General features: G+C 38.1%; 1 protein-coding gene across 1 annotated transcript; it reads right to left on the reverse strand.

Moving 5' to 3' along the window:
* Positions 1-268: 268 nt before the first annotated feature.
* LOC104965299 (formin-like protein 1) lies at positions 269-12398 on the reverse strand. The gene is made up of 12 exons (XM_010794256.1): positions 12321-12398; positions 11173-11256; positions 10230-10303; positions 9714-9797; positions 9450-9593; positions 7390-7495; positions 6554-6630; positions 6239-6332; positions 1691-1765; positions 991-1101; positions 692-841; positions 269-292 (listed from the first exon to the last, which is right to left on the reverse strand). Exons 1-12 carry the CDS (start codon positions 12396-12398, stop codon positions 269-271), a joined length of 1101 nt encoding a protein of 366 aa, XP_010792558.1.
* Between the last annotated feature and the right edge of the window lie 3424 nt (positions 12399-15822).

Genomic DNA, 15822 nt, shown 5'->3' on the forward strand with positions numbered 1-15822 from the left:
GTCTAGGGCCGGCCCTGGGTACTTGTCATCACTGAGTCTTGGCTGAAGAAGAATAACCCAGACTCTGACATCGGCATCGCTGGTTATAATGTGTTTAGGCAGGATAGATCATCTAAAGCTGGTGGAGTAGTGTGACGACCCCTCCACACCACGTGGGGTGCCGTCTGTTCGTGTGTGTGTTTGTGGGTGATTGCAGGTTCCAGTGCCTGATGAGCTGCACCTGCCGGATGAACTACACCTGTCTGATGAGCTGCACCTGCCGGATGAACTACACCTGTCTGATGAGCTGCACCTGCTGGAAGAATACAAGAGGAGCCAAGCCGGATACGTCTCGCTCTCTGACTCCTCTGGGCACTCTCTCCGTGCCAGCCTCGGGGACCTGTTGCTGGTTCCCTGGAGCTATTTGTTTATTAAGAATAAACCATTGTCATATTCTTACCCCTCGTCTCGCCTCCCTGCTTTTTGTTACAGTCCAGGAGCCGGGTTGTAACAGTAGTTATATTCACAAAGCAACACCTCCAGTGTTCTATCGCCACTAGTAAATCTGTCCCCAAACAATTTGACCTACTTATCGTAAACATTAAACTGGCAAATAGCTCTACACTGACAGTCGCTGGCTGCTATCGCCCACCCTCTGCCCCAGGATGTACCCTACCTGCGTGTGTGTGTGTGTGTGTGTGTGTGTCTCCACCTGTGTGTTGTGCTCCTGCAGCTCCTCCATGTGCTCCAGCAGAGCGTTCTTGGTCTCTGCGTCCTCCAGCAGCACCCCCACATCAAACACATTGTCCAGATAGGCCTGGATCTGCACCAGCAGGCGGTCGCTCTCCGTGAACTTCAACTTCTGCACAAACAGGACATTTAAAAAAGATTAAAACATTTGCCATGTTGTAACTGATTAACAAATTACAAAGGGACTACATCAATGTTATCCAAAAGATTTTTCTGAGTCTTAATAAATAAAACTATTACATGGACAAACATCACACTTGCCTCCAGGTATTCATCCAGGCCGTGGCGGGTGAACTCGTACTGCAGGTGGACCCTGAAGTTCATGTTCTCCACTGAGTGCACCACGATGTTGATGAACTGCATACAGGCCACCTGGTGGGCAGACAGAGGAAATACTTTTTAACTACAGGTGCCAATATTATGGTTGATAATGATTACAGATGAGGGTAAGTATGTAAAGCTAAATGACAGGCAGTAGGTCAACATTTATCAGACTTTACACAAATATTAGAATCGTTATGAAGTTACAATTTGTATTACAGATTGAATTATCTATTTTTAGTTTGTATCAGTTTAGTTTATTTCAGAGCCAGGTAAACTGTATTTACAGAATGCATGGTTAGAGAACTTCTGAAGCCACAACATCGAAATGCATTTTCTTAAATGTTCTTTTTTCCCCTTTTTTTTAACCAGGCAATACCGACTCAGTTTGTTTTACTGAAAATATATTTTATACAATTTTTATTTTAACCTTTTTTTTTATCTACTTACTGCTATGAGAGGTGGTTCCACTTTGACTACAATAAGCTGGTGATTAGCATCAGTTTTTCTACTATCACATGACCAGCATTAGTATCAAGTTATATCCTCTCTGTTTGTATGTGTGAGAGTTCACGTTGATCACATGCCGTGTTATTGGATGATTGTTTGTATCATTGGTTCTGTTTGCTTCCAGCTTTACCATGAAGTCGATGTTGCTGTCCTCATGGCAGAAATACTCCATGAGCTTCTCAAAGCGACTCTTCTCTCCACACACCTGAAACACAGTGAGAGGAGTGAGAATTAGAATCAGCTCACAGCGGGCAGAGTGAAACAGGATGATTAATGATGTGTTGACTGAGTTTTGAGGTAAATCTGGATGAAGTCCTGTGAGATATGGATGAGATATCAACAACTTGTTTTATGCCTTTTCCATATGTACACACATGGGGGCAGTGTGCTCACAAAAATCTGTCCAAAAATCAACCTATCTATCTATATATCTATTTATATATACAGCTCCGAACATTTTTGAATCTCAAGATGTACGTCTGCCATTCCATTCCGGTGTCTGTTGAATGCCAACACAGATAAATGTTGTCAGTAGTTTATAGAATAAAATAGAAAAACATTTATTTTACTCAAACACGTAACTTTAAATACTAAAACCGGAGAAAATTATAATGGTGCAGTGGTCTCTTTCCAGAGCTGAATTTATATATTTATAATATATATCCATCTGAATTGTCTGTATTTCAGAAAACTATTTAAATACACTGACAAAAAGATAATGTTGCCTTGTTTTAAATTAAAATCTGCTTTTGTGTCTGTAGGTTAAGATAAGGCCCAGTTAATGGACAAACTGACTAACTGACATAATGGCAATAATAAAAAATTAAAAAACATGAAGATAACAATAAAAAATGTATTAAAATAAAAAGTGTTGCCTTTAGATTGTTGCAGGGTTTTTGCTATGCTACATTGATTGTCCTTCATTCTGCAGTAGAACCATCACATAAACAAGGTTTTAGTATGTGCTTGAGAACAATGTGGTTAAATGATTAGTTACCAAATTGTGCTTCCTTAACTCACAGTTCAGCAGATTCCCTGCCTGCTTACATTAGTAGTCTCTGTGTTTGCGATCTTTTACTCTGCCTCCCCCTTTTGCCCACTCATGTCTGCTAAATAATGCAGCATGCCAACCTGACAGCCTGCACAACCCAAAACAATGCTGCCCACGTTCTGCTGTTGAGGGGACACATGAGCCCCCCCCCACACTCTACGACCAATCTATCACTGCTCCATCTCTGGCTCTCGCCCACACACACGAAGCGGTGCTGCGGCACCAAAAAAAGCCACTCTGTGATACTCTAGTCTCTGTGGGGTAACTGATGCTGCACTGATCCAGGGGTGGGGGAAGAATCTGGTAATATTCTACATTTCTCACTCTTAATAAATTGAATAAAAACAATAAATCAGTTGATCCGTACAAGTAGTGTGTATGTGTATCAAAGCCTGATATATATTTTTCTTCAGTGCCAAAGTGCTGCATTGATGTTAACAACTATTAAAAAGACATCAATAAGTCATACTGTTGCGTCTTCATTACTGTGAACACTTTTGTTTATTCTGACTAAATCTCACATACACTGTCCTGCTGCAAAAAACACTCATAAGAGTACCAAACGTGGATTAATCCGCCATTTAAAATAGTCCCCAACCAATGCACTACTTCCACCTGTTGTTTGACACAAACTAATAACCAGCTCTGTTATGTAATTACACACTAAAGAAATAATTACATAACGATATATTTATTTTTAAACTCGGAACAGATCATATTTATCACTAATGCGTCAGATACTAGTTGTTTGTTTTCTTTTCTGTCCCTTCTGCTTCTGTCTGTGGCTGTTTCCAAATTCAGTCTGGTTAGAAGGTTTGATATGTAATATTTCCGGATAAAAAATGATGACCTACTCTATGTTCTATATTTTGTTAAGTAATGTATTATATTAGCCCAAACGTTTCCGTAAAATATTGAAATCTGTTTTAAAATTAAAGTAGTGGTTCGTTTCAATAGCCATAAACTGACCTTTTATCCAATTAAAGCAACTTTTCTAAGATATCCTTTAGATATTGGTCATTTAAACTAAGCTGGATAAAGGATTCAAATCATCAGATACCGGGGTCTTCAAAGAAAAAAGTTGAGCTAACGTTAGCGGTTAGCTAGCAGCCCCATACATCCTGCGTCTGCTTGAGAAACATGTTGATTATTAAGATATAGCTACTTTATTCTGTGTTTTTATCTTCAGCTTGTATGTGTGTTTTGGAGATAAAGAGACGACTGCAGATGGTAAAAACCTTCTGAACGATGAATACTGAGGGAATCCTTACTGACTGAGAAACTGACTGCAATGAGGCCAAAGGTGTAGGTATAGTGTATAGTGTAGTGTAAGTGATGCGTCTGTGTCAGGTTACAGCCGCTCTCAGGGTGACAAACAAGGAAATAACCTCATCGGAGTAGAGGCAAAACTCATTTAATTCAGCAAAAGAAATGTAATCTGTTACTTAAATTCAAATAAAAATGATTAAAACACCACTGGAGCAGCTATCCATTCTAATTAAACTGCTTTTTCTGAAATTAAAAAGGCAGTTGATGCCGACACCTGTGGGCTATTATAAGAAATGATAAAAAGTGAACTCTAAAAACTTGAGGCTAAAACTTAAAAAGAAAAAGGTTATCAGTTTCCAAGCATTTCTTAGGAGTTGGGTGAACTTTAGCATATTTGGAGTTGGTTCAACTTGTCTGTACAGTATGTGAACTGAATTGTATTATCTGAATCCAAAAGACATTCCTTCTGTAGAGCGTGTCGCAGGGCAGATTTCTAACTTCCTTGACGTTTGCTAATAATATCCGCTCCTAGTTCAGGTTTATGCTGCTTTCTGCCTGCGTTGTTGTAGCTGCAGGAGGCGATCTGTTGGCAACAGTTGCTGCTTTCTCAGGCAAAGATGAGAGAGGGCCAAGGAGAGGTCAGAGTTAACCCAACAAGTGTTTCACATACCTCTACATGCAGTGAGTTTGCTCTGGCGCTGGGACAACTGGGCAGAGCAGCTGACGGCGGGGGGCAGGTGGCTCTGGGGTTCCCCTTAACCTGCGTTTCCGTGCATTAAAGGGCTACTGGTATGTGGGCGCTGTAACACTAATACCCCGACTATGTTAAGCATATGAGCGGTTTAAAATAAAGTCTCAATGTAGGCTGAGTCATCCCTGCTGATGCTGGTTATATAGGTCGGCATGGATATTTAAAAGAAAAATGAAGTGGTAAAAGTGAACTTTAGGAATGAGTGTGTCTAATCAAGTGGGTGCATTTTTGCAACAGAGCCTGGTTCAGTCATTTACTGTATAAGATGTAAAACTATTAAAACATACCAAAATTGTACTTCTGAGATTGGACTAACTGATTATTTCCTTGTCAGAGATTGGTATCAAATGTTCAGAAAAAACCTTAATATTTTCTAGTTACCGAAACAATGTTACAAAGTACATTTTTCAAGTACTGTACTTGAATAAAACCTCAAGGTACTCTTACTTTACTTACATAGTATGTTACTTTACATTTCTTCTGCACTTTATTTGTCTCACAGCTTTAGTTACTTTTATCTCTGTGTAATGATAAAACCGTGACAGCAAATATTTTGCTGCACAATGACTACTTTTACTTTTCATACTACTCTAAGTACATTTAGCTGAAAACAACTTTACTTAAAGTGGACCTATCATGCTATATTTGAATAATATATTGTAGGGCCATACCTATATAAAACATGTCTGTGAAGTTTTTTTTCAAAATACCAAACAGATCATGCATTTTAGCCTCATTTCGCTCTATTTGCTCTATTCCAGCCCTGTCACCACAAGGGCTGATTCTGTGGCAAATGAGCTGCAGCTGACCTTGCCCCCCTGCAAAGGAGGGGGACGAGGCACGAGCGTCATATTACCATGCTGTTACCATGCCACGCCAACTCTCATTCCCCTGATAGGTGGAAAGTTGCCCATATACAGTAGGCGGAGCACCCCGTTCCTGACGTCAGAGAATTTTCAAATCTGGATCAGTCTGTATCAGATCCGTTGCAGCCCCGTTTTTAGAGATTTGGGTATGGAGGAAAATAGAGAGGGTTGTGTTTTCTACTTGGTGAGTTCCCTGACACACCGGGGACACATATTCATGTATAAAAGACGTACTAAAGTGCATTTTGCATGATAGGTCCCCTTTAAGTAAGGTTGTGTTACAAAAGTACTATTACTGTTCTATTTTAATAACTATTATATTACTATTTTACTTTGACTGAATTGAGTATTCATTTCACCAGTGCTACTGACTGTAATGTGAATGTAGCACAAAGAACAACAGATTTGTAACCTTTTTGAACGTCCTTTTTTATCTCCATAGTTTATTTTCTACCTGATGGTTGTTTGTCATAAGAGCTCTCACTTATAAATCTGTTTATTAGGAGATCAATGCAGCACAATTTCCCCCAGCAAGTCTCTAAATGTGGGCTGAAAGCTAAACAATGGAAGCAGTGAGAGCGAATCAAAACAGTTCAGTGGTTTGTGACTAGTTAGATTAGCAGTACTTAAATAGATCAACATTAATTTAGATCAACGGGTGTAAGCAACAAATCTGTGATCACTATGATCATTTAAATCAACATTGCTGAAAGTCATTTAGACAAAGTTTTATTGCTGTACCTCTTTGAAGTTGTCGAAGGCGGAGAGGATGATGTCATGGCCTCCTCGCACCAAACACACAGCAGCCAGCAGCTCCAGCACCAGAGCCTTGGTCCTGAGGAGCAACATTTACAGTATATGAAAATGAAATGTGTTGTTTTTATTTATCTATGAGATTAATAATGAGGGATTTTCAGTCTCAGTCTCAGTCAACCCTTCTCAGCTCACTCAGCTAACATGTAATGTTGATAGAGTTACATCGAAATAAGTCATGATATTAAGTTAGCTCTCAGAAAACACATTGCACACACATTAAAGTGTATAACGTTTCCGTACCGTGGGTTCCTGTTGTTGAGGCTGAGCGTGATCTCGTTGACACAGCAGGGATGCTTCATCACCAGGTTGAACCCAGACTGAAAAATGTAATCATGATTATGGTGCGGTTCTTAAAAATGACTTCATTTGATTTGATTTACTGCCTTTTCATTTTAATTAACAAAGCCACATACTGTATCTGAATTTGTGTCAACATTTTTACTTTTAAGTCGGAACTGACTTTGACTATCTGATTACTGTTTTTTAACTTATTAACTGGTTATCATTACTTAATCATTTTAGAGAGAGTCCACATGATGACGTAGTAACTTATTACTCACAAGTCCAAATTTGGGCGTCAAAGAAGTCAAAGAATACTCATGTATCTCATGAGTATTTTATGTTTTTATTTCCTGGCAAAATGGGCTTCCTTGCATATTGGTCAATCAGGACGTATGAACTAAAAGCTGTGCATTACATTAATGCACATCATGCGATCTTGTTGTTCAAAGACAACCCAGCTTTTAAATCAGCACAGCTCTCCACTTTTAATATAGTTTATAGTATTTGTCATATTTTATTATACTGTACTCAGTTCCTTACATAATTATATGTTGTGTAGATTTTGTCTTAGTTTTTATTTGTTAGAATACTCCTAAAATATATTCTTTAAATAACTGTTATAACAGTACTATATTACTTTTATTTTTGCTACGTATTCTTCTTTCTGTGTCTTACCACATATACCAAAGCAAATTCCTCCTATGTGTAAACCTACTGGGTAATAAAACCGATTCTGATAAAAACAAAGTATATCTTTTTTTTAAAGAGGTAAGTGAGTGTTTTGTTTTGAATACCTGATAGTTCATGATGGCACGTAAACACATGATGCAGAGATGGACGTCGTCTGTCTGCACAACACGAGAGTTCCTCAGGGCTTTCCTGTGTTGGAGAGAGTTGAATCTGCAGGTGAGAGACGTGTGGTTACAGCTTTACTGTCCCTACACGCATATGTGTCTATATTTATTGACCACAAGCTTACAGTAAGTATGATCTTATTCTGTCAAATGTTCTGTAGCAAAATGTTGGATGCAGTGGCTGTGTGTGCTTGGATTGTTGATAAAGATATTCAATATTTTAATTAGCATTTTGCAGATTACAGGTAAAATCCCAGAAACTCTCAATTAGTCAAATAACAGGTCTAATATCAGCAGTGTCGCTCAGACTTCTCTCACTGCAGTTTGAACAAAAGCCCACCACACTATGAAAGGAATGCAGTCACTTCAGAAAGATGACATGTCTTAGTGTGTGTTTGTGTGTGAGTGTGTGTTCACGTGTAACTGCACAACTTCATTTGTGACATATTTTTAAGAAAACCCACAGAGTTCATGTGCTGCTTTAATAACAATTACTCAATTATCTTCTGCCAAACAAAAAATAACTGAAATTTGAACATTGAATATATAAATATAAAAAGTATGTTATACTTTTATCCTTATTTGATATTGATTCATTATGAAATACAAAATGTAACAACTGTCGCATCTGTCGAGGGAGGGATCAGGAGAGAGAAACTAATCTGAAATTAATCTGTGCAGCAGATAAAGAATTTCTGTGTGTGTGTGTGTGTGCACATACATCTGTGTTTTTATGGAAAAGTGTACATACAAGTATGCAGTATGTGTACATGTACTTTAGATGTGTCTCATTAAGCAGGACATATTATAGATTTACAGTACATTATTTAGGGATTTCCAAGTGATAACTTTAAAGTTAAGTGCTCAAATATTGTTGGACCTCAACCCCATCCAACACTAGCTGGATGAGCTTTCTTTGATTTATCTTCTTAGTTTATACATGGCCCTTTAATAATAGCAGGGTTCATACACTTTTTCACCAATGATTTTTAATGACTTTTCCATGACCTTTACCTAATTTTCCATTACCAAAAAAATGACTCTTTCTCAGCGGTACCACTGAAAATGGTTTATTTTAACATGGAACAGGAAAATAAGGTCTGCATATGAAACATGTTGTGCCTATCTAAAACAAATCAAATAGTAGGCTTACTAGCTTCTACACGCTAAAGCAACTAAAATCTCTCACCAGCAAAATACCTCAACAGTTAAATGCCATTTTACGTTTCATTACTTTACGGGATACAGTATTTATTAGATGGATAAAATGTACATTATATTTGATGCATCTTTAGTTATATTTCCATGACTTTTCCAAAACTTTGGGAAAAATATTGTTTTCCATAACTTTTCTAGGGCCTGGAATTAGCATTTTGAAGTTCCATGACATTTCCAGGTTTTTAGAACCCTGCAATAGTTTACTATACTGATATGTATTTCTATTAACTTGATGTATCTCACTCACTGTACTCAAGCATTGATTTGTAAACCTTCATACAAAAAATTACAATACCGTCTAATCACATGAAGGAAGGGGTTAAAGAACAGGCGAACAATACACAAAGCAATTCAGTGGTACTCCAAAGAGTCCAAAACAAAGAGCTGCAAAGAGACTCACAACTACTACTAGTGGTGATACAACTTCAAGGGGAAATAAAAATAACTAAGTAGGGCTAGTCAGGTAAAATAGTCAAATATGTCCATGCCAGTTTCTCCAAGGTATTTTCTTAAAATGCTTTGTCGGTTAAAAAAGAGGCTAAACAACTATAAAGCCTGTGTGAGGGTCTGGGGGATTGTGCATGTCTGTGCACAGGGGGCCATTGCCTGATCATCATAGGTTTAAATCCTTTATTAATACAATACATATGCCTCAATAGAATATAAATCTGTTAAAGGAATATATACATGTGTACAGGATCAGCTACAAACCAGTAAATCTCACTCTCAGCTGGGACAGAATCTCATCCACCTCACATGAAGCATCCTCTCTCTGTCCGTACCTGACTGTGAAGCCCTTGCTGGCCTTGGAGGCGCTGTGAGTGGGGGAGTTGCTGGCACTTCTGCTCAGATCCTCCACTGACTTGTCCACTATTTTGCTTTTGTCTGTGGGCAACACTCCATTGTCCAAACTGTCCACATCATATCTGTAAATCACAGAATCAGAATTTAAATAAATGTTGCCGTGGTGGTATTTATGGGGAAGTTTGATGCTGTTGAGGCTGTGTGGAGGAGATAAGACTTGACTGTTTCAAGCTTGTACTTACGTGACAGCACTGTGGGCAAAGGACAGATAATCCACAAGAACATCCAAGCCTTGGTTCTCTTCATTTAGGAACTCCTGAGCCCAGCTGCAAGAAAGAACACATAAAACTAATGTGGAAAATGTGCTTTATAGGCCACAGAAATCACATCTTTCTGCCTTAAACAACACTTGAATTTGTATAATTGAAAACTTTCAAAGCATATGTTCAGTTAATACAAACGTTTAATATTACAATTTGCATTTAATGTGTGAAAAATTCACTTTAAAGCAAGACTGATGTGTCCAAACAGATTTTAGGAGGTTTTAAATGAACATGACATTTTAATATACTGTGTTAAGACATGGACACACTTTTAAATTCAACATGTCCTTTAGTGTCTCGAATGCTAGAAAGATAGAACGTTTTATTCTGAGGTTTTCTCAGAATGTATTGGCTCAACTTGTGTTATAATTAGCTTCTCCCCTTTAAAAGAGGGTTGAGCTTGACAAAGACTTTGAGAACTGTAGTGAAACTCACCCGATGTAATTGGTCCTCAGGGAAATCTCCAACTCTCTCAGGATCTGAGTGGATTCCTGCACACGTCTCTTAAACTGACAGCAGGGAAGATGTGAAGTAAGTAAAAGCTTAAATATCAGGAGATCTAAAAGACATGTATTGAGTTAAAGCATTAACTGCAATGATATGCATTCATATTTAAAAGAAAAGCTTCCTACCAGTGAAACTGACACAAATGACAAAAATACATGCCACATGAATATTTTCTTCTCATTCCAATCCGTCACATTAATAAACGGAATAAAATGAAGCTATACAAAATTAAAACGTTTCCAGGACGGGAATCTAGCGTTTCACTGTGTCATCTAATTCAATCAATGTTGACTGCTGTTAAAGGTTTTAGGTCTGCAGAGTACCTTTTCAAAATCTATATATTGTTATGAATGCAGGAGAATGAGTGGGTTTTTAGTATTTTTGTGAGATGTGAAGAATTCAAGCTATAAACTACAGGTAGGATGAATGATTCATGGTTCTTGGGAATTAGGAATTTATGCTTTGGTGTTGTTGTCATTGACAGCTCTGTGAAATTATCCACATTTATATTGGGAATAGGCTTTTTTTCTTTAAATCAATATTGAGCTGACAAAATGAAAATATTGAAAACAACTGAGAAATATTCTTTGAGGATTAAAATCCAAGTCAATAAGGTTTTTTCCGATGCGTCCCTATCAGTCTTTTAGATCACGAACAGCATAACAAATAAGGCTAAGGTTACTTTTCTGATTTAGAATAGGTGTAAAAGTCCTTTTAGATCCAGCTTAATCGTTTGCAAACATAGTATTAACTGTACATCTTAAAGATAAGATCTGAGGAACAATTCAGTACAGAGTCAAAATATGGAGGAACGGGATTTTGTGAACAGAAACTGAGCCTCATATTAAGAGGTGAGATGGGAGTATTGTACCTTACGACTGACTCCTCCATGATCCAGATAGCTCTTCAGCTTCTCCAAATAAGCAGATGGAGGATTCTTCACTTGAAAGCGCTCCTGAAGAAACACACACACACACACACACACACACACACACACACACACACACACACACACACACACACACACACACACACACCTTTCTGATTATATCTGATTGCAGTACTGCAGTGATGGGGGGGGGGTCCAGAGGGCAGAGCTCAGGCGAGGCTTCACACAGGCCGTTTGATTACAAAGCGTCTCTTATGCAAATTGGTTAGATCTTAACATGCTTCTAGATAAATGATTCTACAGTAGAGCAGGAGTTATATTCAAACACAGTCCAGCAGTCCCTTCAATCACACCATCTTTTAAGTTCTTTTTTACCTTTGTATTCATGGAGAAAACAATAAGAGCTTACAAACATCTAAGTATGGAAGCCTATTTCCGCCAATGTGATGCAAAAAAACAAAAACATACTTCAAATCATTATAAAGACTTACTATCTCACAATAATGACTTAGTATGTCGAAACAATGGCCTAGTATCTTGATATAATGAATTAGAGTCTCAAAATGATGGCACTTAGTATCTTAAAATAATGAGGAAGTATTTCAAAATAATGACTTAGTATCTCAAAATGACTTTGTATCTTAGAACACTGACTTAGTATCTTAAAATAAAGACTTGGTATCTCAAAATAATAACTTAGGTCTTCAGAAATATTGACTTAGTATGGAAAATATTGAGAAACTTTGTCAAATGACGAGTTATTATCTCAAAGTGAAAAGGTACTATCTTAAAGGTGGCTGACTCTATTGGCTTTCATTTTCTTTTTCATTTTACGAAAATGAAAAGGGTTAGTGAATATCTGTTTGTTAGTGATAGGGGGCCGCTGTCCCTCTCCCATCCTGTAGCAGGTTGTTATTAACCTTCCTTTGGTTACTAGGGTGATGTACAATATTAATGAGCTTCTGCATGTTTGTGTGTGTTTGAGGATTAGTGTGGTGTGTGGCATCCACATTGCATCACTGTATGTCAGCCAACCACAAAACAAGTGCCTTTATTTGGCCAATTGTAATCAAATATGCAGAGAGATACATGGTGACAGCCTGGGCAGTCAATCTAGAGGGAACACCCACCTGGTCACAGATCAGATCCCACTTCTTCTCGTTGTCATACTGGCTGAGGATCTTCACCTTATCTGGAGGAAGATTCATTGTGTTCTAAAAAACAGAGAAAAAGAGGAAACAAGATGCAGGCTTTTAGATAGAAAGATAGAAAATATAATACAGTATTATACTGTTTATCTATTACTGAAAAGGAACAACAATATAGATGCACTGAGAAACAATGTAGAAACACTTTTGTGAAATATGGCCTCTTGTTAGCAGCAGTATTGAAAGTTCACAGTGTACATTTGTATATAAACTAATAATTGTTATATTTGCAGATTTTTTTATTGTTTAATTGCTACAGTGAGCATTCAACATGCAAACATACAACACATTGATTATCTGGGAAGCTCAGGCTGCTGTCAGCTGTTAGTCAGAGTCTGTGAGTCAATAATAGAAGAGACACGTGTACTGCTTTAAGCAAAAATGACAACATTTGTTTGGTCATATGCAAATAAGCTATTTGTCTGCGTAGACAGAATCAACAGCATTCTGAGTCACTCAGGCACAGACAGGAGGCAATGTCTTTCTAAACTAAAATATAACCAATACAGTACCTCCCTTTTGGTGCTCTGTGACTAACAAAGTTAAGCAATTAAGAGTACATTGCTTCCTTAATGCATTTAAAGGTGGTTTGAAATTGAAATAATAACCTGTATAATTTTAGGAAAAACTTATTTTATTACATGTATTAGCAAATGTTGTTCACAAGTCAAACTAATGTATGATTATAATTTTCAATGGAACCTTTGCAACATTTTTTTTTGTGAACAGTGACAATCTTAACTATCAGAATAAATGTAAATGTAAATAGATAAGTCAAAAGTGTTTTTATTTTCTCCCCTTTAGTTGTATTAATTTACTTTTGTGCAAATTATTTTTGAAAAAGTGTCAATAAAGATGGATTTTAGAAAAAAATATACAAAAGTTGTCCGCAGCCATTCCAAACTAACAGTTAGTATGCTTTCTCAAAATCTTACCACTCATGTTAAGTGACATGTATGGTCTTACATTATTTTATGGCATGATTAGTTAATGTCGTCTTAAGCAGTGGTTCTCAACTGGTGGGTCGCAACCCAAAAGTGGGTCGCGGACCCGTTTCGAGTGGGTCGTGGAGTGAAGAAAAAAAAATTGGAATTCTTTTTTTTTTCTTTTGGGTAAAAAGTCAAACTTTTATTTTGAAGGCCCGATTTTCTATCGCTGTGCATGCAGTCGGCGTTGGACTGGAAGTACCGGAGACCATAAACGGTTTTGAAAACTTCTGTCACATAGTGATCATCTTCTCAATAAAATATCTTTGCTGATGTTTTTTCGAGTCTTCTGGCCAATCAGAACAAGATTGTTGCGGAAGTCCCACACGGGAAGAATAACTTTTGCGGTATAGAACTCTTCTTTTATACATCCATGGTACAACTCAGATAAAAATGAACACAGAATGAAATATGACCCCGGTTGATGATTAACAGGTCACAGAACAATGGGAGCTATCTACCCAGGCAATTTAAAGTTAAGTCACACAGACTATCTCCTCTTTACTCTTCTCGCAGCAAGATTGTCAGAACACAAGTGAAAAACAAACCAAATGGCATAAAATATTATTAATATGTCGGGTAGTTAAAAGATTATTATTTCTCTTCAGAGTGTACCAGCAGATGCATAGTTTTATGTTAGTATTCTAAAAATCTCCTGGGGGAGCAATTCCCCCAGAGCCCCCCTGGCTGGGGTTGGTTTGTCAGCATGTGTGCTTTTTTATTATAGTTCAGCGCTTTGATTCCATCATCTCATTAAACGCTTTTTTAAAAAGCATACTTTAGTTCTGTGAAGGGATATAGCACAGTACTTCAGCTTTTATTAATATTGTATGCTGAAAAGCGTCATATCATGTTGCACAGCAGCGTCGTTCTTTTGTTTGAATAGATTGCCGAGGTGGCTTCAAAACCCGTTGGGTCGCGATGTATTGACGCAACGTAAAAAGTGGGTCCCCGAGGCCTGAGCCAGTTGAGAAGCCACTGGTCTTGAAGTATTCATGTCCACCCAGCAGGACATGAAACTCTGTGGAGTTTCTTACAAAATCTGCATCACTATAATGAAGTTGTGCAGACTCAGCACGTAGAACCACACTCACAGACACAAACACCACACCAAGACATGTCATCTTTCTGAAGGACTGCATTCCTTTCCATAGTGTGTGGACTTTTGGTTCAAAACTTGCAGTGAGAGAAGTCTCGAGCGAACACTGCTGATATGTAGACCTGTTATTTGACTAATGAGAGCTTTCTGGGTATTTTACCTGGTAATCTTGCAAAATCGCGTTAATAAAATTATTGAATATCCCTTTATCAACAATCCACAGCACACACAGCCACTGCATGCCAAGCATTTTGCTACAGAGAGCATTTGACAGGAAGGTAAGGCATACGTTACTGTAGCTTGTGGTCAATAGTTTTCTTTGCCGATTCACGATGTTGACATCGGGTGTCGAGAACACCACCGGAAAGTCGGACAAAGGCTAACCACTTGTCCGATCGGGCCATCTACAGATGGAACAATACTGTAACATTTAAAAATAAAGAAAGTCTGAATTGCAAGATGTTTTTTTTTAACCCTAAATGGTAGGAAAGGTCACAAAACAACGAGGGAAAGTTGGAAGACGAGTTAGTGTTCACTATAGTGTCAGAGCGCGATGGTGCGTCTCGCTAGAGGACAGTGAAAGCGGTAACAAGCGTTCTCACCTGCAGATTGCAACAGTCTCGTCATCACAACGCAGCGTGCAGACGACGAACACCGTTCGGCGAAGAATCTGTTCTAGGCGTGTGGTGGCTAGAGTACAGCCAACGATAGCTTCAGGCGAGTGGTAAGTGCGTGTGCGCAGAGAAACAATGTGGGTTTTGATTGTCAAGAAGCAGTATAGAACAAAACAATGGATAGCAAAAAAGTGTGATGAACAGTTATCCATGTGCGAAATTGAATGTAGATGGTCTAGAAGGGATGAGGAGTGTATTAGTGCTGAAGTATAGTGGCATCCGAATGAAGCATTCCATGAAGTCTGTTTGATAATCATGAGGCTGTTTTGGCTTGCAGGGATAGAGTGTGTTTAGTTTTTGTTTGTAGCGAGACCATGCAGACCTCAGTGATGAGTGTAACGGGCCGTGCGTATCCATTAGTTTACTGTATTTTTTGTTTGAAAATTCCATCATCGGATAGTTGTGTGCGTGTTGGTAATCTACATGCTGGTTGTGTGGCGTGTGTTGTTGTGCAGTATCTCTGAGTATGCCAGCGATCTGAGTCTGTTGGACATAAATCTCGCTGTAAAAATGTAGTCTACTATGTTTCTATAAGAGGGGTGTAAAGTGACTGCGTGGAGAGCGATTGTGGAAGATTTTGCAGTTTGGAACGATAAATGCTTTATATAATCTTGTATTATTTGTATTGTATTTTTATGTTGTGTGAACGAGTGGGGTTCCCATTG

The sequence above is a fragment of the Notothenia coriiceps genome, unplaced genomic scaffold (genome assembly GCF_000735185.1).
Source record: "Notothenia coriiceps isolate Sejong01 unplaced genomic scaffold, NC01 NC01_scaffold00037244, whole genome shotgun sequence".
NCBI lineage: Eukaryota > Metazoa > Chordata > Actinopteri > Perciformes > Nototheniidae > Notothenia > Notothenia coriiceps.